At 44.0% G+C, this 27,604-nt stretch overlaps 2 protein-coding genes across 3 annotated transcripts in view; both read left to right on the forward strand.

Annotated features, from left to right (window-relative positions):
- Positions 1-242: 242 nt before the first annotated feature.
- Positions 243-9,137, forward strand: LOC135495559 (NFX1-type zinc finger-containing protein 1-like). Its single transcript, XM_064784347.1, has 3 exons — positions 243-598; positions 1,188-7,176; positions 7,583-9,137. The coding sequence occupies exons 2-3, from the start codon at positions 1,251-1,253 to the stop codon at positions 7,831-7,833; spliced, it is 6,177 nt and encodes a 2,058-aa protein (XP_064640417.1). The 5' UTR covers positions 243-598; positions 1,188-1,250; the 3' UTR covers positions 7,834-9,137.
- Positions 9,138-10,915: 1,778 nt separating this feature from the next.
- Positions 10,916-27,604, forward strand: part of LOC135496396 (C-Maf-inducing protein-like) — a 51,720-nt gene continuing 35,031 nt past the window's right edge. For both annotated transcript variants that reach the window (XM_064785732.1, XM_064785733.1), the window contains exons 1-3: positions 10,916-11,785; positions 13,792-13,920; positions 27,314-27,364. In XM_064785732.1, coding sequence (XP_064641802.1) covers positions 11,198-11,785; positions 13,792-13,920; positions 27,314-27,364 — 768 coding nt within the window. In that variant the 5' untranslated portion in view covers positions 10,916-11,197. The remainder of the gene's footprint in view (positions 11,786-13,791; positions 13,921-27,313; positions 27,365-27,604) is intronic.

Genomic DNA, 27,604 nt, shown 5'->3' on the forward strand with positions numbered 1-27,604 from the left:
AATTCAGTGGACCCTACCTATTCACATTTAATTCAAATTCAAATTTTCAAATTTCTGAAGGAACGGAATCGCCCTTTAAAACAATCAGCAGTAGTGAACGATTGCGATTAAATAGAATAGGTCGAATGGGTTTTCCCGCACTCGGTTCCGCCGAAACCATTCAAGAGACAGGTGGTGTATTGTGATGACGTCAGAACCAATGACTTATACGCACTGAAGACACATAGGCCTACGGGCCTCCTCTCTCTACAGTCCTCTATATCTAGGACTATATCTTAGACTCCCTGGGCAGTCCATTGCATCATCCTAATTGGATATCCTTATGGTGAGGGACGCGGCTGGTCCACTGCGTCCGGAGTGTACAGTCAGCAGACAAGTTGTTGGCAGAGGGCCTACACACGCTATTTTGTGACGTCGTTGGGACTTAAAGAATCATTTCAGGTTTCGGCGAAACGACAGTTGTATACGAGCTCATTACTTGTAGCAATTCAACCAAGGAGGTAATTCAGCAATTGCTTCGAGACCCATGCCGATCTACCGTCGATGTGCGTATATCCATCCTTCAAGGAGGAGACTTTAGGATTGACATTCACTGCCGGTAAGTCGGTATGTCGAGTCCTAGGTCGAGACCAGCGGTGTTTTTCTCAAAAATGTTTTCTCAAGAACGCTAAAAGAAAGAATGAAAGAAAGATAGAAAAATACCACTTCCCGAAGAAGATTCAGAGATATTGATATTGCCATTGAAATGAACGATTGGCAATAATGTTATCTTGTTCTCGTGTTTTCACTGTAATTAATTGATGTGCAGCTTATAGCTCAGATGCGCCTTTTTTCTTTTTGTTTTGACCAACTGTAAGCCTATACATCCCAGTTATATTTATACCTACTAACTTGTGCAAGTCCTCATTGTTTCGGCACATTACCCTTTGCCAAGTTCTACATCAGTCTGCTGAACTGGGCTGTAAGTCTGCCATTATCAGTGATGGACCCCCACCCCCTACCCACCACAGCCACCACCACCACCACCAGCCCCCACCCCCTCCGCCCCGATTAACAGATAAGGTTAAGGGCTAGTACAATATTGCAACCCTAGTCATATTCAAAATATGGTTGATCAGATCGCAGCGGACCCGGTGCTGTATTCGCTGATATAAGTTGATCTGGCACGCGTTCCTTTTCTATTTCAGAAAAAAGGCACCAAATGCAACCAAACTGACCACCCTGGCAGCGATCACGTCTCGACCTGAAGGATGGCATCGTGGCAATCTCCGGGTGGAGCACGACCCAAGGCGCGTCCAACTTCAACACGGTACGGCGGAAGGCAGAGGGAGAAATCACCGGACAACTGGCGTAGTGGAGGTCAGGAGAGTGGTAAGGAAACAAGATACGATTGGCGAGGGGCTGGATCAAAACAGAGGGTCGGGTATACAATACCTACTGCGAGAACAGACGAGATCTCTGAGAGGAATTGGCGCGATGCTGGGGTTGCTGATCCGAATCGATCACCGGTACATAAGCAGAATGTACCTTTGTCAACAACAGGGAGATTCCGTCATGGTGTCGATCCGGAATGGCACTATGATGAAGAACTGTGTTCCGAGCCGAGAGATGCAGGCGCATCTTCTGAAAACTGGCGTGAGGAACCACCGGTAGAATCCGAGGGTCAAAAAAGCTTTGGAACAGCTGATACGTGGAGGCTGTTAGACAAAGACAGGGATTATGAGGGCCCTTCTCGAACAAGTGAAACAGAGGATACTGAGCTTGCGAGTGCAAAGGAAAGGGATTCTGGCTCAGGGAGAAATTTTGAAGTCCAGTGGAGGAGAGGAAATATGGACGATTTTAACTCAGGTTCAACAGTGCATCCGAGTACCACTCAAACCAGCAACGAGTTGACAGTTGCGGATCTAGAAATGTTGCGCAACAGCAGTGTTGGGGATATTCTAAACTTCCTTAACTCGAATAGAAAGAAGCTTCGAACATTTCTAGACGTACCTCCAGAACTGGGGACAAGTGAGAACTTTCTTGGGGTCATTTCCAAGGTAATCCGTTCAGACACGTATGTCAAAGATATTGAGGAGCTCATGAGCCATTTGGCAAAGTCTCTTCTGTTCTTTCCGTCAGTTGTAGCTATGTTCAATTCAGGTGTTACTGCCGAGATGTCTCGGGCGATTTATGATACTCTGCTGATTATGCGATATCTCTTGAGCAGTCTTCCTGCGATCTCGTACGAGATGGTCATGGTGTTGTTACCAAAGATTGAACTACTCCTGAAGAAGAGAGGCATCGAAAAGGAAAGTGACCTTTTTGTCGAAATGCAGAAAGTCAAATTACTCTTGGAAGCAACCTTGGAAAGGATCATTGCTGGTGATACACTGGAAGACGATGACACCAGTGAGGATTACACTCAGTTTCTCAATATGTCGATTCTTCCAATGATCAGCGATATTGGACCAAATAGCAAGCCACCAGATCTGGCGGAAAACATTGTGAGAGGAAGGTACCGGAACGGATTGCACTACCTTAGCACTCAGTTCTGCCTGCTGCGAGAAGACCTTCTCGCACCTCTTCGATGCTGTATAAAACAATACAGAGAGAATCAAGCCATTCGCAAAAAGGTATCAAAACTAGATGAAGGATATTGCTACAATGATGTCAGACTTTTAAACTTTGAGACAGGTCCAAATGGATTAGGATGTAGATTAGAGTTTGATGCTTCTCGTCTTGAAAAGGTCAACTGGGATAAGAGACTTCTTCACGGGAACCTTGTGTTGCTGTCTTCTGACGGTTTTGATACCTTTTTCTGCGCCACTGTTTTGAAGAGAGAAGAGAAATACCTGCTGAAAGGAAACGTCACTGTGGCGATTGAACACGGTTTTCTTGCTTTTGCAGGCAGCTGGAAAACTATGGCCATGATTGAAGGATCCTCCTTCTTACCTGCCTACCAGTTTGTCCTCAGAAGACTTCAGGCACTTGGTGATCTTTCCTCTGATGGGCAGGATATACCGTTCCAGAGGTATCTGGTGAAATGTCATAAGGACATCAAGGCACCTGCATACTTGAACGGAAACTCGATGATTGATTTCAGCAAGATCTCTCTGAAGTACATGAAACAATCTGAGCATTATGATGTTTTAATGTACAAAACGCAGAAAATTGATGTCACTGATCACAGCAGCTGGGATAATCTATCTGGCAAGGGTCTGGAGTCCTCCCAGCTGGATGCTTTGCGCAGCATGTTCACCAACGAGTTATGTGTTATCCAGGGTCCACCAGGGACAGGCAAAACATTTATTGGTCTCCGCTTTGTTGAGATACTTCTCGCGAACCGTAAAGTATGGAAGCCTGACAATGGTCATGGCAAAATCATGGTCGTGTGCTTAACGAATCACGCCTTGGATCAGTTTCTTGAAGGAATAGTCGACCTGTATGGCATCAGTGATGGAAGCGGCCAAGACGTCGGCCTGCATGATATTAATAGATTCAAAGTCGTCAGAATTGGTGGAAATTGCAAGAATGAGAAACTGCAGCGGTACACATTGGTGGAACAAAGAAAACTGGCAGGCAACAAAGATATACGCCGAAGACTGTGGGAAATTTATGAACAATTAGAATTGCTTGGCTATTGTTTTCATACTACTCGAGTGCAAATAAAACCATCACAAGTTAAAGTCAGTGATGTGCTGAGCAAGGTTCCTCCCAAGCACTTGAACGGTCTCAGAAATTCGGGCTTGGAAATCGTCAAGGCATTGATGATTTGGCTAGAAGGCAGAAGCCTTACGGATGCAGTTAGATACCAAGAAGAGGACAACAATATTGAAGAAGATAATGAGGGGTGGGGTGTTGCGAGGCAAGGACACAATCGGCGAACAAGGTTTCAGACCGGAGCACCAAGTATGCTCCCTTTTGCTACACGGAGACATTTGGATAGGACCGCCCCCATGAGTCAAAGTGAAGCTGACAGCATCAATGATGTCTGGGAGCTGCCTGTAAATGCCAGGCGCGCACTGTATGTTCAGTGGGCACTTATCGTAATGGAAGGGCCCAGCTATGAAGAAGTAACATTACTGCAGACTGAACTGGAAGAGTTTTGCCGCGAAATGGATCAAATTCGTGCTCTCACAAACTTCAGAGTGGTTAACACTGCGGAGATAATTGGTATCACAACGACAGGAGCAGCTAAGTACTATGATTTGATCAAGAAGGTGAAGCCAACGATAGTTATAGTCGAAGAAGCTGCGGAGGTCCTCGAGGCTCACATTGTGACAGCCCTGACAGAAAACTGCGAACAACTTATCCTGATTGGTGATCACAAGCAGCTCCGTCCCAACCCCACCACGTACAGACTGGCCAGAGAATACAACCTTGATATTTCCCTGTTTGAACGCATGGTTAGGAACAAACTACCCGTGTCCACACTAGCATTCCAGCATCGCATGCGGCCAGAGATATCCCAGTTCTTGGTGCCACACATCTATGCCACACTGAACGATCATGAAGAGGTAACTCAGTTACCCGACATACTTGGCGTCCAAGGGAATGTTGTCTTCTTCAACCATGACAAACCAGAGGAGGGTGAAGATGAGAGAAGGAGTCACTCCAATCTCTACGAAGCTGAAATGGTCGTTGGCCTGTGTGCCTACCTTTTAAAACAGGGTTACAAGGAAAGCCAAATAACAATCCTCACCATGTATACTGGACAGGTGTTCCAAATAAACGAACGACTGGAAAAATTGGATTATTCTGGTGTCCGGGTGGTGCCTGTTGACAACTTCCAAGGAGAGGAAAATGACATCATTCTCATGTCATTTGTGAGGAGCAACAACGGAAGAAAGATAGGGTTTTTGAAGGCATCGAACAGGATCTGCGTGTCTCTGTCGAGAGCAAAGCGAGGCTTGTATTGCGTCGGTAACTTCAACATGTATGCAAACGTGAATGTCCTTTGGCGAGATCTTGTACAAGATTTCAAAAGCAAGGGAGTTCTTCAAGACCATTTCTCACTCGTCTGTTTAAACCATTCCACAACAACTCGCGTGGCAGAACCGGGAGATTTTAAGAAGGTACCGAGTGGGGGCTGTGCCTTACCTTGTGGGCGTCGTCTTGACTGTGGCCATACATGTTCACTGTCGTGTCATCCTTGTGACCCAGGGCACAAGGAGTTCCTATGCTATAAGCCGTGCGAGAAGAAATGCAAGAACGGACATCTTGGTTGTAATCTCGTTTGCCATGAGGATTGCAAACCATGTCGCTTCAGCGTTTCAGTCGAAAAGGAAGAATGTGGACACAAGTACAACACAGAATGCGCCAAAGCTGATGGACCATGCTCCATGCCTTGTGAGCGTCTCCTTTCCTGTGGGCATGTTTGCAGAAATGTATGTGGTCTCCCATGCACTGAAGAAAAGCAATGCAAGACGCAGGTTACAGTGGAAAAGCCATGTGGTCACACCTATGAAACGGACTGCGGCAAGAAGGATTTCCCGTGTGCTCTTCCATGCAAAAAGAAACTTGAATGTGGTCACCTGTGTGAAAATAAATGTGGAGATGAATGCGCTGTTCGTTGTATGCAGCCGTGCTTGAAGAAGAGAACATGTGGACATGATTGCAACTTGAAATGTTACGAGTTCTGTGCCTATGGAGGGCCATGTAAGGAAACTGTGCAGAGAGTCCTTCCTTGTAGCCATGCTGTTGACATACTCTGCTGTGATATGAATAAACCAATTCAATGCAAGGAGAAGATCACAGTTAAACTGGATTGTGGACATGAAATAGTGATAACCTGTCACAAAAACAAGGAGGACTACAGGTTCCAGTGTACTGTTAAAGAGGAGTTTGCTTTACCATGTGGACATATTGGCACAAGAGAGTGTAGGCAAAGTCAGACGGACGCAGAAGGGAGTGCACTTTGTGAGGCAAGAGTTCTCGTTGAACTGGACTGTGGTCATCGCCAGGAGGTAGCTTGTCATGCAGCCGCCAAAGGAACATGCGTGTGTAATGCAGTCGTGGAGAGAGCTTTGCCATGCGGACACATCGCAGCAATCGAATGTTGTGTCGATCCAGCAACAACAGTATGCCATATCACTTGCTCTACTCGCCTTAAGTGTGGCCACTTTTGCCAGGGTACCTGCTCAAGCTGCTGTCTCGTCCACACACAATGCCAACTCCCGTGCCAAAAACTGCTGCTGTGTTCTCATCCGTGCCAAGGTATCTGTGGCGAGACGTGTCTTCCTTGCGACCAGGATACGGAAGTCCACTGCAGCCATGGGATCCTTGGATACATGAAATGTACTACTAGAAAGGTCTTTGGTTCGTGTCGCAAACAGTGTGCATGGGAGTGTGTGCATCATCGATGCACGAGGGCGTGCTATGAAAAGTGTGACCGCCCCGTTTGCGACGAACCATGTCAAAAGAGGTTACGTTGCGGTCATCCGTGTATGGGACTGTGTGGAGAATTATGTCCAAATGTATGCTTCAGGTGCAATCAAAATCTTGGAAAGATGCTTGGAGGAAAGGTTGCCAGATTTATCAGCCTTCGCCCATGTGGCCACAACATACCAGTTACCAAGATGGATAAACTTATGGAATGCACCAGCGGCGAAGGTGTTCAGGAAGTCCAGGTCAAATGCTGCCCACGAGAGAGGTGTGGAAGACCAATTCTCTTCTGTCCCCGCTACAAGAACGCGATCATGGATTACACGTACGTCATGCTCAGAGAGAATGCGATCAACAGCGGAAGCTGCAGAGACAAACCTGTTGCTCTGTCCTGTTTTGAAAACATGACAGAGTACAGAGCAGCCCTTGAAACGGCACTTTCTGGGACTGAATCATACCTCACGCTCGCAGATTTCAGTGACATTCTACTCACCCTCACAAGTCGACTTGCACAAAAGGCAACTTCTTTCGGCCATACCGAAATGGATATCATCAAGACACTCGTAGAGTGTTCCTTGCTCCATCTGGAGCTCATGAAGGAAACTGGGTCTTGCGGGCTCTGCCTCAAGCCTTTAAGTCAAGGATGTGACTGCCTCCTTCCAGCGAGAAGATTCAAGAGCATGAGTGGAGATGATCGAGCAAAACTTGTCGAGCTCCGGAAGCAGTACAGTAAGACAGTATATACGACGGAGCTGTCGCCGATGTCGCGAGATCCCGTAGAAGAGCATAAGTGGTACAGATGTCCGAATGGTGAGTATCAGCAATGGCCATACCTTTGATATGTCATGGTATTGTATCGAAGCAGTGTGAAGGGCGGCCATAAGCCATAAACAGTTACACCATTGACAAACGATAAGACACCATTGATCATATGCTTTTGTTGTGCAGGGCATTAATTTGCGATTCGGGCACGTTTTCAATCGGCGATACACAGGTACCAGGTGGTATCAAAATGTGCACTTTTTTACCCTATTCAACTAAGAATTGGACTATTTACATGTTCTTTCTGTTGGCATAGTAGGGTCTGCATATTACGCGCTTGTAAACGAAGTTCAGAGATCTTTCGACATCAGATTTCGGCGAATCTTCTATCACCTGCACCCTGTATATATTAGTTTGAATCTCCAACGTGAGTGTGTTCTTTCATATATTTTAGGGCACTTTCTTCACCTTAGAGAATCTGATGCAGTGACCAGCTGCAAGAAATGTGCCACTGGTTCCGCAGGCAACGAGTTGGAAAGAGAACTGAGACGACAGAATGTTAGAGATCTCCAAGATCGTGTTCAAGAACGGCACTTCGGTGGGGATGTGGACAGAAGGAACAACGACGTTGTTCGAGCCCGGGTTCCAGCCGATATAGTAGAGTTGTTTGGTGCATATGACTACGCGGACTTTCTAGAAGCCTGATCGGTTAATTCAGCGGGAAAAGCATTCAGAATTCGGACATGTTACCCGGTGTCGAGGAACTGTCCAAATCTGGAAAGGTCGGCCGAGGAAATTGGGTGACAAATTTCTGACATCGTTCTCAATTTGGACACATCCTGGTGTACTCAGAGTCAGAAGTGTCAGTTATTGGAGTGGTGCACAGGCCAAACTCTGATTTTGGTTAATTTTTTTTCTCCAAATTTGGATTTCTTTCCGACTAGATGACTTTTGTCTGTCCAGATTTTGAAACGGACCCTGGGGTTAGTGAGTGTATCCTAGATCCCTCACTTTAAAAAAAGTACCTGAAAAGAGTGAGAGCATGGTTTGGGGTTCTAATGTGATAGTCCAACATCATGTAAAATCAATTATTATAGGCCTAGATATGGCTTTGAATTATGCAGCTTGTATTGATAATATTTTAGTGCAATGAAGAACAATGTATTGTTCTTCATTTGATTTTTGGTTTATTTGTTATTTGCTATTGATCCTTGTGGAGTTGGTTTATCGTCGATGGATGTTTAGTGTCAGTTCGTTAGTTTCCGTGGCGGCGAGGTATTAACACCATTCCGAGCTGGATTGGTAAGCCTCCGGAAGATACTTTATAATTTTCATCAGTTTCTCGCACATCAAACTGGAAACTTTGTGCAATACGGCGATGTAATGTTTCTGGTGTGAAAGGAGGCGGTCCTCAGTCCTGGAAAGTGTGTCCGGCGACGGAACAAAAATGTTGACCTTCACCGGTATCAAATTCGAGGTTTCAGTGTGAGTATTGTGTCTGATCCTTAGTGTTGCCATGTGCAAAAACCATTATATCAATAGGTTCACGATGGATACGTATCTTTTTCGAAAAGGATCCTTTAGAATTTGCTAATAGTTGCGTTAATATCTTTATTTTCTGCTGGATTGAAACCAGCAGCAGTTTGATTGCTGTAGATGTATTAAGGTAATTACTTTATGACAATTAAGTTATATCACACAAAGTGGATGTGAAGGGTTTGACGTGCCTGCTTTTGAAAAGGGGGGCAAACGACAAAATGATAGTTGAAAATGAATTGCAACTGCATTCATTGCGATCTCACAGCTAATGTGCCTTCCTCTGTCTTTGGATGATAAGCTGCACAACCATTAACATATCATTAAAAGGAGGACAGTGAATTTGTCAGCTGAGTAAAAAGAAGGGGACGTGTGTGGAAAATGACTCACGTCACAACTTCTTCGGGTTATATTGATGTATCAACAAACGCTATGTATATTTAGTTTAGTATCGTGAATAAATGACGAACTGTTACTCTATCAAACCCTACAGCGAACAGTCCATTTGTCAACGGAACAACAAGAAGAAAGCCTCACACGAGAAGAGGAATAGTCGAATCGGATCAGACTTATAAAGCGGCCGCAAACGCGATCGTTTTGTCGCTGTGACCTGCGCTGATTTTTGCGATGAGTTTCGAGCAGATTCTCTTTAAGAATCGATTCGAAGTTGCGAGTGAATCAAACCTGACAAAAGTCATGTTACGGATGCTCCAAGCTGGCGGATGGACTGCTCGACGTCAAGGCGCATCGTAGCCCAAAAACTAGTCCGCAATGAGCTGAAGGGCCTGGCCAGTCTACGCAATACCAACCACCATAAAGATTGTTGGGATGAGTTTAGCTTAGTTAACTTGACCAATCGTACGCAAAACTTCGTCTTTGGTGTCTTCGCCTGTCCCAAGATTGGGACAAAAGCCGAGCTTAATCAATACAATTTTGTATTGATCGTCTTATCTCAGATGGCAGCATCAGCGACAGTAAGGGCTCCACCTAAGACCAATTGATAAATAATGTTACTCACGGCTCGAGGTTGTTCTATAGGCAGGAGCCCACTCTGAGTCTGACTGGACTCCTAATGCAGCCCATTTCGACATTCTGATCTTCTTTCCAGGCGGTCGGTCGAGGGGAACGAGGTCGGTCCACTGCATTCGAAGTTTAAGGCAAAAACACATCGTTCGAGGACGCTGACTGCTTTATAGAATATATTGGAGGCTACACCAATAACCCGTTGTTGGAGGTCTGTGACTCCTAAGAATATATCGAACGCTACACCAATAACCCATTGTTAGAGTGTATACTCTGACTCATGGAGGTATATTTAATGCTACACCAATAACCCGTTTAGCAACCTAGCTACACTCTTGCGCTGTGGTTACAAAATATCTGCTATATGGGCTAAAAGTAGATTTTTTTGTATAGCGATGAAAGGCTGGCCGTCACTTCTTCTGAGTACACTCCGGACGCAGTGGACCGGCCTCGTCCCTCACCCTAAGGATATCCAATTATAATATCGCAATGGACTGGCCCGGGAGTCTAATTCCGAGTCGAGTTAATATTTACATATTATCAAGAAATAAAGTCTTCTTTGATTAATGAATTTATTACATATTAGCAAAGAATAGAATAATGACTAGGTTTAGTTTTTCTACACTCCAGGCGCAAGGCGCAGTTGGCTGGCCTCATCCTGTCGCCGGAGCTAGGTAGATCAGAATAACGAAATGTGGTATGCATAGGAGTCTAATTTTTCTTGATTAGCGGGATATTAGTCCCATGAGCATTTATCTCATCACTTAGTAACGTGAGTTTGTTTATAGACTCCCGACTATGGATACCCGACGCAGTCCAATTCCTGTCCTATTGATTCTACGAGGCGGTATACCACTGCGTCCGGAGTGTACCTTTGTTATCGTGTTCATGCTCCCAAGCCACAATTGATCTTTAACTCGTTTATAGTTGTTCATCATCACTGTTCATTGTCCCACAAAGTTAATTAGTATAGTATTGACCTTGGGAGTTGGGACAGTCACGGATCTTTTTATCAAAGCTCGCTATTGTAGGTGGACTAAGCTCCCTGGGGATAAATCTACTGCTACATCAAAAAATAACGACCAGTTCAACACCGAATAAACATGACCCACTTGGGAAAAACCCCGTTAACAGATATAGGGATACAATGTATAGTAATGAATCGAAATGACGTCAGGTACCACGTGAACTATTAAATATAAATATTCGTGCACTGCGATGTGTGTAAATGTCATGGAAGGAAAATGTTAGGGGTTTCTTGTGAAATTCGATTTATTTGTGAACAAATCGTGGTCAGTAATCGGGAATATGTATTTTGATTTTACAGAGGAGTAACTAAGGGTGATTTTGGCACCGTGTTTAGGCTATATCTCCCGATATTTTCATGTTAGTGGCGAGGTGAACTTGGTGATCTGTAGCTGATTGCTCTCCTCTCCTCTGCACTGGTTTTAGGAGTAGTCAGTGTAGCAGCTGTGTGTTGAACCTGATAATATTCTATTCTGGTGTAAACATGGCGACCCAAATGGAGGCTAAAATAGATGTGCCAAACAATAGCGAATTAACTGCAGATTCTCCTGTGCCTAGTCCTACTGTATCTGTTTCTGACTCTATGGATACTCCCGAAACTCCCCCAGACTCTCCGACCTGCCCCCCAGAAAATCCAGAAAGAGAAGAGGGGGAAGAGGAGGAAGGAGGAGAGGAACCTGGGGTTCAGCTGCAGATTATTCAGAACCGAGGAGATGAAGAGTATCAGCCAAATCAGAGCACGTCAGATGCAGACAGTCAAAGTAGTGCTACAAGTTCGGGGTCGAGTTCGGTAGGTCCCGGGACAACAAACGTGGAACAAGTTGCGCTTGATTTTTACAATCAGACGCAGTTCGGTTTTTGTCAATCGCGGTCCAACTGTGCATCTAACCCAGCGACTCCTCGGGTCTCGCTAACCGGCCCGAAGTACAAGCTTATACAGGATGGGGATATACAAGTGTGTCGTTTAAACCACACGAGGACCATAGTTAGTAAAATCATGAATTCCAAGTACCTGCGGCGGTGGGAGAGCCACCATCTTCAGCTGGATGAAGCGGATATAAGGTCGGCCACGGTAAGACCGCTAATCCTGTCTACTATTGTTGTGTGTTGTTGTTGTTGTTGTTGTTGTTGTTGTTTGGTGTTGTTGTTGTTGTTGTTGTTGTTGTTGTTGTTGTTGTTGTTGTTGTTGTTGTTGTGCGGTATAGTACCCTTACCCTGCAGTGTTCGCTTCATACATGTACACAGCGGCAGGTTCATGCAGTCTTCTGTTGGGGAACGTCATGTTCCTCGGACAGGATGGGACACATCCCGATGGACCTTTTCGATAAAGACAAACCTGAGCCAAAACAAAACAAATGCGCGCACTTGGAACATGTCAGAAGGCCTAAGCAAACTTCAGGGAATCCATAAGCCACAGTAACCCTTTGTTCTAGGTGAAACGCATGACTGATCAGTGCCCAAACAAACTTCTTCGAAAAGGTCCGTTGGGATTGCACTATCATGCTGAAGCTAACATTGCACATGCTATTTGCAATTTTTCTTGCCAATTTTGCGTCCTTGCGTTATTTTTATCGCCAGATTGTCATTGGAAATGACATTTTGACGATGTAAATATGGTATAGGACTCCATGACAAGAGTTGGACCGATAGCAGATTTGAAGATGGAACACCATTAACTCTTAACCCTTTAACCCCATTAACCCATTAACCCTGCGCTGGTCATGTCAGACGTTCCATCACGTGCTGATGACAAGGTGCATAGCTTAGCTGCGTAAGCCATTTCTGGGCCTGTGCTAGCCCATGATGAGAGGAATAGCAATTGCTGAACAGTGCTTTAAAACCAGAACACGCAATATTGTCCAAAAGTGTCACCATCCCATGATCTATGGTATTTGGTGCCTAATTAGTGTTTCCTGACTATATTTGTCATGTTTAGAGAGGCTGTGGCCAAGTGCTGTGTACACATATGCTGTTTTATTTCTGACATGTCTGACAAGGACACAGGCCTACTGCGTGTTGCTAGGCAACCACATCAAGCATTACAAGAAGCTGTTCTGTGTGGTACCTGTACAATGTATCATGTAGGAGCCAGTTTTCGCGGGTCTTATCACTAAGTGCAGGTTTACTAGCTTCCAGCGATTCCATACACGCAAAAGCTTATTTATTACGAAATTTGAGATCAATAACGAAATATCTGGGGTGCTGCGTGGATGTTTTAAGCGTGAATTAATCTTGAAATCGCTCACTGAAAGATCGATGCAGACCAAAACAAATCCGAAGCGGCTCCCCCATTTTCGCGGGTATTGCGCATGCGCGACTGATTGTTGTGTTTCTGTGTCGTGTGCATGATCCTAGGTATTGACCCAGTGTTTTGAACGTAATTAGAGAATTGCTTGCCTGTTTAGGACGCATTTTGGGCGCTTTCTTTGCGGAACGAAATGAAAATCAAAAATCAGAAAATTTCTTCTCTGGAAACGAAGTGACGCGCGAGAAAACGGGAAAAAACGGGTTTTCGCGAAATTGGGGATGACTCGAAATTGGGGAGCAGCACCATACCAATTTACTAAAATTGTAGCTATAGAACTACAGGTTTCATGTTTGGAGGGTGGTTTAGCAACCTGTAGACAAGCAATTTTTTATCGCTGTATTGTCTGTGGGTAGGGTATTCACTGGGTTTTGAACTGATCGCTGTTGGCAGCGATCACTGATTCTTGTTGTGAATCCCTGCATGCGATAACTACCAAAAATGAGAGATTTTTGTCGGATGTATTCATAATCACAGTCACAGCAATGAATCACTTGTTTGTCTGGTGTGATAATAGGATGCCTCAAAAAAGTGCCCACTATCATATTATAATTATTTTTAAGGACAGATGAGTGATGTTAGTGTTATCAGGCATTTGTGATGGCTGATGGTACATGTTTTATTATCTGGTACATGCTGAAGGTTAAAACTGCCTGTCTTCACAGGTAGTTTTGTTCTTACGTCTGTTCGTCTGCATCATTATAAAAAAAAATGATTTTCATATCTACAATTTTGAGATGCATCTCATTGTAAGTCCTGACATCTTTTTTCAGCCATCGGGATTTATGGAAAATAGCATCCCTTACTCAGCGATAGAGGAAATAAATATCGTCTCCCGATGGGATGCTGGACAGAAGTTTTGTATACGAATAACGGTTCCGGACGGATCAGTCTTATTACAGGTAAGACAGTGTGCTATTATTTTCGGTTAGTTGCCCAGGGTGCATCAGCCACTATACAAATTGTATTGAAATTGACCACAAAATGTTAAAATTGCAATTATATTTTAAACTTGGAATAGGAGAAAATGTTTGTTGATATGTTCCCTTGCCATGACTGTGGCTACTGACATTTGCAACCTAGCCGAAGACCTGGAGAACACGACTGGTGCCACCTGCCCTCTGCTACTAGGTTTCCAGAACCCTCATCATTTCGTTATTCTAGCAACTGAAGTAGATTGCCACCTTGCCAATACATGTACTTCCATGAAACGGAAACTGAAACCTAAGAAAACTCAACCAACATTTTTAACCAACGATTCAGAAAATCAGTCTCCTCAAGTGGGCTGCTACTTTTGCCACTGCCTCGACCAAAACATAAAATGAGAAGTGTCGTTTTGATGATACAAGATATTGGGTTACCTGTCAAGTCTGAAATGATAAAAATGCTGATCATACTTGAAGTCGTAATGAGTCTGGCACGCCGCTATCATCAGCGTTATCACTACAGCGATCTCGACCATGGTGTAAAATATTGTTCCCCAGCACAATCTATGGCGGCAGGCGCTGTACACCTGAGCACACACCAACAGAAGATCCAGCGCTTACCTCTGACGAGAATCAACACTGTTCTCCGCTCTATACAAATTTCATTTCCATGGCAACCAAACTACCATACCTAAGTGCCCAAACACTGTTTCCTTCGATGGTGGGTCGTGGATCTCGTGTTGTGGTATAGGATTTGTCGTTTCACGTTGAACGGTGAATATTGACAGCGCATGTTGCATGCTGTTAGTGTGGGGAAGGAAAGAAGACTAAACCATTTTCGTCGAACAATATATGATTTTGCAATCTGTGGGGATTTGTTATATATGCGTGACAAGATGTTGCTCAGCTGAAATGACGTACATGTAGTTTGGGGGAGAGTGTTGAATGATCAACTGATATATATCCGGATTATGAGGTATTGGGATTGGAAATACAGTGGAACCTCTCTTAGCGTCACCTCTCTTAGCCGACACCTCTCTTAGCAGGGCACCCTCTCTATTTGGGACGCCACTTTCGGTCGTGTAAGGGCAGTTTTCTGACAATGTGACGCAAAAGGTGACTCAAAACTAAATTCGCCAAAGTAAAAGCGCCCATGGTGAAAAGCTGTGAACAACCTTATGCAATTGGATGGCCTGCATCCACATTGTCAACATTAATCAATGCAGTGATTGCGTACTAAACTCCATGAAAGCGTGCAATATAATCTGATTGATCAATAATTGGCAGTCTATTTAGTATAATTGGTCGAGATTTCAAATCGCTACGCAAGATCAACCTACAGTGATTTAGTTACTGAATTATGCTGCAACTACGTATCTAGCACCAGCTGTGCTGGATGGGAATTCTGCTCATTACTGCTCTGCTGGCACAACGAAGAAAACTTGTTACCCTTGCATTATTCTAGCGATTTCAGTGCGGTGACACCAGGGGAGAAAACTCGCTCCTCTAGCACCGGTTGTGATTCCATTCACTGCAGGTCTGCTGTCACCAGGGGAGAAAACTCGTTCCTCTTGCACCGGTTGTGATTCCATTCACTGCAGGTCTGCTGACACCAGGGGAGAAAACTCGTTCCTCTTGCACCAGTTGTGATTCCATTCAATGCAGGTCTGCTGACACCAGGGGAGAAAACTCGTTCCTCTTGCACCGGTTGTGATTCCATTCAATGCAGGTCTGCTGACACCAGGGGAGAAAACTCGTTCCTCTTGCACCAGTTTGGTTGTGATTCCATTCAATGCAGGTCTGCTGACACCAGGGGAGAAAACTCGTTCCTCTTGCACCAGTTTGGTTGTGATTCCATTCAATGCAGGTCTGCTGACACCAGGGGAGAAAACTCGTTCCTCTTGCACCAGTTTGGTTGTGATTCCATTCACTGCAGGTCTGCTGACACCAGGGGAGAAAACTCGTTCCTCTTGCACCAGTTTGGTTGTGATTCCATTCAATGCAGGTCTGCTGACACCAGGGGAGAAAACTCGTTCCTCTTGCAACAGTTTGGTTGTGATTCCATTCACTGCAGGTCTGCTGTCACCAGGGGAGAAAACTCGTTCCTCTTGCACCAGTTTGGTTGTGATTCCATTCAATGCAGGTCTGCTGACACCAGGGGAGAAAACTCGTTCCTCTTGCACCAGTTTGGTTGTGATTCCATTCAATGCAGGTCTGCTGACACCAGGGGAGAAAACTCGTTCCTCTTGCACCAGTTTGGTTGTGATTCCATTCACTGCAGGTCTGCTGTCATCAGAGGAGAAAACTCGCTCCTCTTGCACCAGTTTGGTTGTGATTCCATTCAATGCAGGTCTGCTGACACCAGGGGAGAAAACTCGTTCCTCTTGCACCAGTTTGGTTGTGATTCCATTCATTGCAGGTCTGCCGACACCAGGGGAGAAAACTCATTCCTCTTGCACCAGTTTGGTTGTGATTCCATTCATTGCAGGTCTGCCGACACCAGGGGAGAAAACTCATTCCTCTTGCACCGGTTGTGATTCCATTCATTGCAGGTCTGCCGACACCAGGGGAGAAAACTCATTCCTCTTGCACCAGTTTGGTTGTGATTCCATTCACTGCAGGTCTGCTGTCACCAGGGGAGAAAACTCGTTCCTCTTGCACCAGTTTGGTTGATTCCATTCACTGCAGGTCTGCCGAGACCAGGGGAGAAAACTCGTTCCTCTTACACCAGTTTGGCTGTGATTCCATTCACTGCAGGTCTGCTGTCACCAGGGGAGAAAACTCATTCCTCTTACACCAGTTTGGTTGTGATTCCATTCACTGCAGGTCTGCTGTCACCAGGGGAGAAAACTCGTTCCTCTTACACCAGTTTGGTTGTGATTCCATTCACTGCAGGTCTGCTGTCACCAGGGGAGAAAACTCGTTCCTCTTGCACCAGTTTTGTGGGAAAACCTGGAACCCTGTGTATCAATATGCCATACAAAGCCTTCAGGGTCAAGTTGGTGCCTGACCACCTGATAAGTTCAGGTCAGTGTAGCCTATTTCTTCCATCAAGTGATGATGTGTGTTTCATTGGAATCGTCTCGAATTGTGCCAGACACAATCATTCCAATAACCAAGATGTACCATCTTTCCGTTTCCATGGCAATAGCTGAGATTTTTGTACCAGTTCATTGCCCCTGTACTTTCATCTGCAACCTAAAATAGTCGAGGAAGACTATTCTGGTAGTGGTACTCCACAAATTCATCTAGGTGCAGGGAAATATTTAACTTAGATTTTGTCCACTACCTATTGTTGGTAAAACTCGCATAAATTTGGTACATTCACAATCTCTGATGGGAAAACCAAATCATGTGATGTGTGTTCCTAGTCTGGAGTCCAATACCTGTACTACACAATAACAAGATTAACCTAGAAAACTGGTAAATGAAAACATAAATTACTCCGAGACTGAAGTACAAACAATGCCAAACAGAATATGTTTTGGTTTGGCTAATCCAACATCAATATCATGCTAATTGATACAAGTTATAAACCATTGTTTTACTCTTAAGGTTTGACGTTTTTCACCTGGTCAAAATGCCTTAGGGGTTTTCATTTTCCTGAAGTGAAGAACCTCTGGGGGGAGTGCATCCTTGGCAGCTGAAAAACCCTAAATGAGTTTTCAAAATCTAAGAAACATTCGTTTCTAAGAGGGTATATATCTGTTCTTTTGACCACTTTTGGCCATTACAAGCTCTTTATACCCAACAGTTTTTTGTTGGAACCTGTTGTTAAAAAAATTAGGACCGGGTCGAGTTTAGTTGAAAGAGTATTGAGTCATAAGCCGAGGTCAGCTTAGCGTTCCACAATGCTGCTTCATATTCCTCATCATACCTTACAGTCTGCCGCACAGCACCCTACACGCTCCTTGCCACTTTTCCTGCGATGATTCGAACCTGAAGCAATTCATGTCCGTCACACTTTGATCATAGCGTTTGTGTTCTGTTTTCCATCCTCTGTGGTTTCCTTCTTTATTCTCCTGAAGTTACCAGATGTGACGCCCCATGAACGATAACAAGCTACACGCTCTCTCCAGCGCTTTTTACTTAGCGATGAAAGGCGCAAATTGTTGCCATTAAAATGTAACATGAGAACGGTTCCGGCTGGCGTGGCTTTGCCCCGAGAGCGTGCGATGCAAAAACAGCGGGCGATTTTTTACAAGAGATATAACATCAAACAGGTATGTGATGTTTTCTTACATTATCATTGACAGTGGGGGGGGGGGGGAGGGTACATTGTTGACATATTGACCCATCTACTCATGTTTACCCTCTGTGTTTCGATGTATTTATGGAAAGTGAAAGTTGCAAGAAAATTGTCAAATAACCGCAGCCCTAATTTTGCAATATTCTCCATCAAATGTTATCTGAAAATTTACTGTAACCCGCCAAATGTTCACTGGCATTTCATTTTGTGATTCCATTCATTGCAGCTTCACTGACACCAGGGGAGAAAACTAATAGTTTAAAATAGCTACAGATGTTTCTGAAGCTGCATTCACTTTGAATACAGCTTCTCTTGAGCTTTCATTGTACTTGTTCATTCATATCACCTTCTTCTTCTTCTTCAGCTTTCGCTCTGCACTTGGAGGGGTCATTCTCCTAGGAGTAATCCTCCTCCAAGGCGGGATGAGCGTATCCTGCGTGCCACTACGGTTAGGCGCCAATTGGGTTTATTGGCCTAGTGGTCCGACTTTGGCAAGAGAGATAGAGTCCACGCAAGCTACTCATGTTTCTCACTTGTTGGGGTCTTAGCTTGCCCTGGCATAGACACCAGGTACAAGGAACCTCGGTTTTGAGTCTCATTTGAAGGACTGTGAAGAGCCAGGAATTTTAGTTCCTTGAAAGCCACGCCGGTTCATCCAGACATACGATCCTGGGTTCTCCCCGGGATCGAACCCGGGCCCTATTGCGTGGTGGCCAGCAGTGTAAACCACTAGACCATGAGGCTCCCATTCATATCACCAATGGTAACAATATTTCATAGCAGTTGGTCTGCAATACATGTTCATCCACATTCGCCTACATCTGCGCTTCTACATTGGTTCCTTTCTACATATTTATTTGGAATCATGAGCCTGATACTGCCGTGTGTCAATAAATCCATTCTCATGATGTTGCCATGGCGACGAGAGGGATAACACTTTATCCGTTCTGTGGAGTGTGCACAGCTTATTTGAGTCAGCCATGTCAGGTGTTGTCATAGACTATCGTTTGTGAGCGTTCCGTTGGTGATATGACAGGCTCGGTGGGCTAGACATGTAGAACAGAAGCACATTGCACCAAATACCTCTCTCACATGATAGAGATTTTTCAAAATTGACCATGGAAGTTTTGGATCAGAATTTGGAGCGTTCCATTGTTGATATGGCAGACTGAGGCAGAAATACATGTAGAAGAGAACCACCAAATCCCTCTCACGTGTAGAGATTCTTCAAAATTGACCATGAAGTTTGGATCGGAAAGCATATTCCATTAGTGATATGATCGACTGAGGCAGATTTACATTGCTCCTTTAATCTGTTAATCCTCAGATGATATTTTAATCCCGGAAGATCAATGACAGTACTCATACAAGATCCGTGTCAAAGATCTTTAAAAGCAATTTTGTCTACATCTACTACATCAGAAGGTTTTATGATAAAATCAATAGCTATTTGGACTCATTTCGCCCATCTTGATGACCGAGGTAAATGCATCAGATCAATTTGGCTTTTTCCTCTGACCTTTTTTTTCGAGAGGACGCGGTGATGTCTACAAAGGGGAGCCACAGTCAGGCAGTGGTACTGTGGCTCGGGTCTCTGTCTAACATCATGAGGTCCCTGGTTTGATCCCCTGTATGCACATCACAAGCATTCCTGAGAGCTGCACATCACGAGCATTCCCGAGAGCTGCACATCACGGGCATTCCCGAGAGCTGCACATCACGGGCATTCCCGAGAGCTGCCCATCACGGGCATTCCGGAGAGCTGCACATCACGAGCATTCCCGAGAGCTGCACATCACGAGCATTCCCGAGAGCTGCACATCACGGGCATTCCCGAGAGCTGCCCATTGCGGGCATTCCCGAGAGCTGCCCATCACGAGCATTCCCAAGCGCTGCCCATCACGAGCATTCCCGAGAGCTGCACATCACGAGCATTCCCGAGAGCTGCCCATCACGAGCATTCCCGAGAGCTGCCCATCACGGGCATTCCCGAGAGCTGCCCATCACGAGCATTCCCGAGAGCTGCACATCACGTGCATTCCCGAGAGCTGCACATCACGAGCATTCCCGAGAGCTGCACATCACGAGCATTCCCGAGAGCTGCACATCACGAGCATTCCCCAGAGCTCTGCTTGGTCTTTTTTGGGAATGTACATATTTCACCCATCAGCTTTAAGCGACCCCCTTTCCTTGTGCCCTTGTAAATAAACAAGATTTTAGCATCAAATTGGCCAGAATAATGGTATAGGATCCAGGAATATCCAATTTCCTTAAAGATATCTGGTGTCCTGTTACTTTTCTACAGGAGTCCTTACCACTTCAGGTGACATATCCCGCTGTCCATTTCAGTTCGAGTTAGAAAAATCTACTTCTGTACCCGTGAGGGTTTACTGCATCCAATCTATCTACGATACGAATTCCAGGTTTGTTGAGATAAACATAAAAAAGTGCTATTGAAATAATTGTTGCCATGGTAACGGTATCGGATTATTGCCGTTGGTTATTTTCTCAGTGACGGTATGGTGGCAGATGATGCTTTATCACAAAATTTAAATTGGATTGAATTTTGATTGTTTGTATAGATTGTAAGCTGTGTTTATGCATGAGATATGAGTTTTAATCTTTTCAATTTGCTTTTAACCCTTTGATTGAAGCCCGATCTCGACTTAAATCGCCAAAGAAAAACCTCTCCACATGCCCGATGCGAAACTCGGGCTCCAAAGGGTTAAATGTAACTTTGAGGTTGTTTAGGGGATTCACTGAAGTTATGTTAGCTATCGGTTAAGGTCGAAGGTCAAAGAGCTTCAGAAAGGTAGTTCACTAATGCAACAGAAGAAGAAGAATCATAATACGGATAACCCTCCCACTTCTTAAGGACTTGCAAGGTCTGGGGGGGGGGGGGGGTTCTCTAATGACAGTTGTTATGGATGTGGAAGTGGGTTTCAACATATTCAAAGGATGGGATCAGCCATAAATAGAACTAGAAGACAATTCTTTTATTCTTGGAATAGCACATGGATTATGTGTGTTCATGGAAAAGCTGGGATTTCGTCTGTCGTTTTGTGTCCAAGGTTTTCAGATCAAAGTGTGCAAGACGGAAGGAATTATAAGACAGGGCATGATACTCGAATTTTGACTGAGTCATCCTTTATCCTCTGCAATGGTATGGCTTGGAAATTATTCTACATAAGGACTTGGAGTGTGCCTTTTTAGGAGGGCCGGATACAGCATTTTGTCTGATTCATTATACTGTTCTACCCACCCAATCCATATTGCCTGGATTCTGAGATGGTCAGGTATTCTAGATACAGTAGAACTAGAACCTCTCTATTCAGGTCACCCTCCGGTCTGACAAGTGCTGTTCTTTGAGATTGAGGTGTCCTGTTTAGAGAGGCTGAATTAAATGAAAATAACAATTTTGGGACCAAAACTTATGTCCTTTAAAATAGAGAGGGTGCCCATAATAGAGAGGTGTCCGCTAAGGGAGACTCCTCTGTAATGACAAGTGAGTATGATACACTGGATGGGGAAGTTCTACAACGTTTTTAGGGAGGCTGGTCACTGCATCCTCCCATTGTCTGGTTCTGTACTCTGCTCTCCCCTCTGACTGGATTCTAAACACTGTAGCTGCATCATCGAGATAACAGAAGCCACATAAGGTAGTATTTGAATGGAGGGCAGGGCATTGCCCTTAGTTCAATGATTCTTAACTAAGCTCTACCCTCTGACTGGATTCTAAACACTGTAGCTTCATCATCGGTGCAACAGGAGACACATGATATTTATTGTAATGAAGGGTAGATCATTCCGCTCAGTTTATCTGATTCACTATACTGCCATACCCTGATTGGATTCTGAAACCTTACACCTAAAGCACTGTCAGTGTTGCAGCATGCACTAATATTGACAATGATTCAGTTCTGTGTGATCAGAGACGAAATTATGATGCGGCAATCTTAAAAAAATGACTAGATGGGGTGAACTATTAACTTTTAAGGAATCAGTCCCATTGTCTGATTCACCATTCTAAATACTGCCAAGTGCCTTACCCTCTGCAATGACTATCTTTTGAAAGATAACACTAAAACTCCATCATCCATTATAACAGTATTCATAAAAAATGGCAAACTAAGCTCAACTCTAGCTTTTCTTGGAAAGCCGGACACTTCAGCCTCGTATTTTCTGATATGAAACTGTGCAGCATTGACTGTACGGCTTGAGACGTGTATAGAGAAATTATGACAATCACAGCCAGTGCTTCCATGTAATTAACGTTGACATGATAAGACCTCCATAGATTCACCATGATCATAAATACATACGACTCCCATTTAATCAGGCAAGAAATTGATTAGTCGGCGATTTGGATGAGACGACTGGGCAATTAGGATCACTACAAAATGATTCAGTGCTGATTGATTAATCAATAGTATCTAAAGAAGTGACGGCTCTGTAACAGTCTAAGTGTAGCCTCTGATATAGTCTAAGTGTAGCCTCCGATACAGTCTAAATGTAGCCTCTGATACAGTCTAAGTGTAGCCTCTGATACAGTCTAAATGTAGCCTCTGATATGGTCTTAGTGTAGCCTCTGATATAGTCTAAGTGTAGCCTCCGATACAGTCTAAATGTAGCCTCTGATACAGTCTAAATGTAGCCTCTGATATGGTCTTAGTGTAGCCTCTGATGCAGTCTAAGTGTAGCCTCCGATACAGTCTAAGTGTAGCCTCCGATACAGTCTAAGTGTAGCCTCCGATACAGTCTAAGTGTAGCCTCTGATATAGTCTAAGTGTAGCCTCCGATACAGTCTAAGTGTAGCCTCCAATACCGTCTTAAGTGTAGCCTCCGATACAGTCTAAGTGTAGCCTCTGATATAGTCAAGGGTAGCCTCCGATACAGTCTAAGTGTAGCCTCCGATACAGTCAAGGGTAGCCTCCGATACAGTCTTAAGTGTAGCCTCTGATACAGTCCAAGTATATCCCTTGTCAATTGCTTTACAGCTCTTAGGCACCAGTGGACAGCTCTTGAACCATAAAAACATTCAGTTGAATAATGGTGTCTTTTATGAACTGTACATGTCGAAGGGCTGCAGACTGAGATCTTGGTGTGACTCCAAGCACTTTATCACATCTGTCACTATTACTGTACACTACCAATATTTCCCTGCATTTTATTTGTGCCATCAGAGAGAGTTGTCCTGCACCCATCGAGTGTCAAATCCCATGAAATCTGAAATCAGTTGAGCGACCAGATCACTTGAATTGATCACTAGTTGAGCAATCTTGGAAAGGACAAAGTAGCAAAGTAGGTTTGTATGCCAAGCATGCTCATTTAATCAAGCAAGAAATCGATTAGTCAAGATTTCAGATGATCGGACCGGCCAATTAGTGTCGTTATGAAATGATTCATTGCCGATTAGGAACAATCAATAGGAACAAAATAAATCAAAGGCTCTGAAATGGACCCGGCCCTTTTCGCTCATGAGACTACCTGGAACCATTACAAGTGTAGAAATATCTGCATGTTTTTGTAGTTTTCTTGCCCTGGGTGTGAAGGATTCTTCCATCGCTGTCTACCAGATCTCCAGTTGACTGTGATTTTCATATGTTCACCAGAACATCAGCTGCTTGTAGTACTGTAACAGTGGAACCACTCTTTGCGGACACCTCTCCATTAAGGACACCCTCTCTAGTATAAAGGACACTTCATTTTGGTCCCGAAAGGGTCGTTTCCATTCAATTTGACCTCTCTTATCAGGACCCCTCTGTATCAAAGACAGCACATGTCAGTCCTGAGGGTGTCTTTGATAGAGAACTTCTACCATATTTGGAATGCATCGCATCTTTTCACCTGTTATGAAGCATTCCATAACGTAAGCTTCGTAGGTGTCAGCACTTGTCACCTTCCTGTCATGTCATGTCATGTCATGTCACCTTTATGTCACCGTCATGTCATGGCATGTCACCTTCATGTCATGGCATGTCACCTTCATGTCATGGCATGTCACCTTCATGTCATGTTATGTCACCTTCATGTCATGTCATGTCATGTCATGGCACCTCACGTCATGTCATGTCATGTCATGTCATGTCATGTCATGTCATGTCATGTCATGTCATGTCATGTCATGTCATGTCATGTCATGTCATGTCATGTCATGTCATGTCATGTCATGTCATGTCATGTCATGAACGTGCTGCTCGTGACAGTCGACATATGACGCATGACATGTGACGTCATGAATCGTATGTAAACCTGGCCTAAAGTGAGATAGTATATCATCCCCCACCCACCTCCAGACTCATATCAAAAGCTCTTTCAGAAGATCACACTGGGAATCAAATTGAGGATGTAGCTGTATTAAATAACCTACATTATTAGGAAACTAATCTTCATGGTATTGAAAGATGGGAAATTGATTGGAAGACGGGAAATCATGACATCAGCATTCAGATAATTTGGTTGAAGTGTCCTATTCCCACCACGCTTTAAATAGTCCACTATAGTCAGTCCTTCCCGTCGTGAAGTCCACATTTTAAAGTACCCTGCCATGACGTCAACTCATCATATGGTGTCTTTCTTTACTTCCTCTTGACACTGCGCTATATTTACATCTATGAAGTGACTTGTCTTGTTGTTTATCCGTATTGTTATCACTGTGAGACACATAAATTGTAAAGATAAGGATCTTTTCGTTATGTTTTGGTTTGGCACACACTCGAGATCTGCGCACAAGTTATTTAATCTTGTAAGGCAAAGATCTGCAAGGATCACGGCGCCGTCTAGGGTGGTGGTGGTGGCTACTATGGCAATTGTCTCTAATGCCGAGCCGATCGACCAACTAGGCCCTCTGGTGGTGTTGGAGTGCCTAGTCTAGAGTTTTTTGGGAAGTGGCGTTTGGTGTTTGATAATCTATTAATCACAACATAGTGTTACAATTGAAATTAATAGATGTCAGCACAAGTTGTTCGCTTATTTTTATTGATTAGTAATCGATTGGATTTGTATTAATCAATGGAGCTGCTTGCTGTCAACTGATAACGCTTAATGTCTATTTGATTCTCTGTTCATATTCTATTTGATGTTCTTGTGGTGTTTATGCAGAGAGGCGGCTGGGTCGTATTGTTTGGGGATGGCGTGGTTGTATTGTCGAGGTCCTGGACTCATAGTCTGAAAATTATGCATGTAGAACCTCTCTATTAAGGACACCCTCCGGACTGACAAATGCTGTCCTTAATAGGGAGGTGTCCTGATTAGAGAGGTTAGAATGAATGAAGACGACCAATTTGGGACAAAAACAAATGTCCTTGATGAACAGGGTGTCCTTGATAGAGCGGTGTCCGGTGAGGGAGGTTCCACTATAGCTGCGATACCGGCCTGAGATGCATAGATGTTACCTTGGCTGGTCACTCTATGCAGTCGTGAATGTAAAAACTGTAATGTAGCCCTCCCCCATCAGGGTTCATCACAAATATAGTTTCGAATTCTGACAACTTCCCTACTTTGGAGCATTAGAACTGCCAAATGACATTTTTCAATGTCATACTTGGATTGAAAAGACCTTGAAAGAGTTGGCCTGTTCACAGTGTATTTCTGAAAAGGTCTTGGCAGAGAAAGCATTAAGTATTATTGGCATTGTTACTCATCGGCAAGGGTGTTCCCTGTCTAGACAATGCTATGAATTGATGTTTTTAAGATGTAAGATCTCATCTACTCATATCCGTTCTCGTTTATTAAGTATTAAGTAAGCCGGAAGACACGATGATTGGTATCAGTGGGTCATATGGCTGCCCACTGACGTCTGGTTTTGTGATGTGGGCGGGACTTTTTTGTTGACATTTTCTGGAAAACTACTCAATCACAAGTAGCATGGCATGTTCCTCATTCCATGTTTTATGGTTAGTAATGCTTTATAGCTTCAGCCTGGTTTTGTAAAATAAAAATCTATTAACTATTACATGTCCGTAAATAGCAAATTGCAAATTTGCCTGGCGCCCCCCCCCCCCCATCAACAATTTGACAGAGGGGAGGGGGGGGGGGGGTTATCTTTTAGGTATATGCCTGGGGAGGGCAGGGCAAATTTTTCAGTTTCTGGGATTTTTGTCCAATCAGGTGTACTCCCTAATCAGGATGCAACTGCAGATCGGGAGACAGGTAGCATATTTGAATTGTGCACTTAACACTGGCCATCTCAAAACCCCATCAGCATAAATGTAATCTCTAGGGTCAGACGCGTGATCATCACAAAAAACCGGGAAATGCGTTTTATTGGAAAAGGACAGGTGTCGCCACTCATTCTCATGTTATTGAATAGGATAGATCGGATTGTGATCAATAGCCGCATATTGCTAAGAATTGAGAATGCTTTATTTCGTTGGCATTGTATTCATGCGATCCAATCATTCGTGTTATATTGAGGCGTTCTTTAATGGTGAAAGTCCAGTACAGTATAACCTCTCTGATAAGGACGCCCTCCGGACTGAAAAATGCTGTCTTTATTTGAGAGTTGTTCTGATTACAGAAGTAATATTCAATGGAAATGTCTCATATAGGGCTAAATGCTATGTCTAAAGCGTGGTCTCTTCTGATGGATTTCTTGGGCAAACTCAAATATTCTCGAAAAATAATTATGTTTTGCCAACTATTGGCTGGCACTTTTTATGGCAGTGGATGAAAATAAAGTGCTGTGTATGACAGGACCAAGCTATCATGACTTAATAACAGATTTATACCAATCATCCATTGCAGTTCATCGATAATTAGTTTTCATTCAAATTCCCAGGAGGTGCAACAGTATATTATCCGATTATTGACCAATTTATATTGCTGGTACTATCATAATTCATATTGATCGAGGTTTATTGAAAGCGATCATTAGCCTATTAGGTATTTTAGACGTAATCCAGATAGAAGTTGGGGCCAAGATAGCTCATCCTACCCTTTCAAGCAATACAGGAACTGAGCTGGCTCATCCAACCTTTTAGCAATACAGGGCCCGAGCCAGCTCATCTGACCTTTTAGCAATACAGGAACCGAGCTTTTCTGATATTGTTTTACCCCATGCCAATTTCTGCTCTCGACTCTGCTCGATTTTCATTCTCTGTCCCCATTTTATCTTTGCAGGCTAATAATTCTTATCTCAGAGATCAGTGGCTACATTCTGTGCAATGGAAGGTAAGTGTAACATGATTTATCTTAAAAGGAGACAATCGGCAGGAGCCAGATCGGCCAGATTAAGTTGCACAGAGTCATTAATAGATGTCTCTATACTGTCTCCCAGTCCATTGGCTCTGCTCACGCCTGTGCAAGGAAGATATCTTTAGTCTGTAATTGTTTCCAGGCTCGATAATGTTAGCCCAACATTCACGATAACAGCTTGGACAAAATTTAGGCCCTAGAGAACATTGCTAAGGC

Source organism: Lineus longissimus, chromosome 11 (assembly GCF_910592395.1).
Source record: "Lineus longissimus chromosome 11, tnLinLong1.2, whole genome shotgun sequence".
Lineage (NCBI taxonomy): Eukaryota > Metazoa > Nemertea > Pilidiophora > Heteronemertea > Lineidae > Lineus > Lineus longissimus.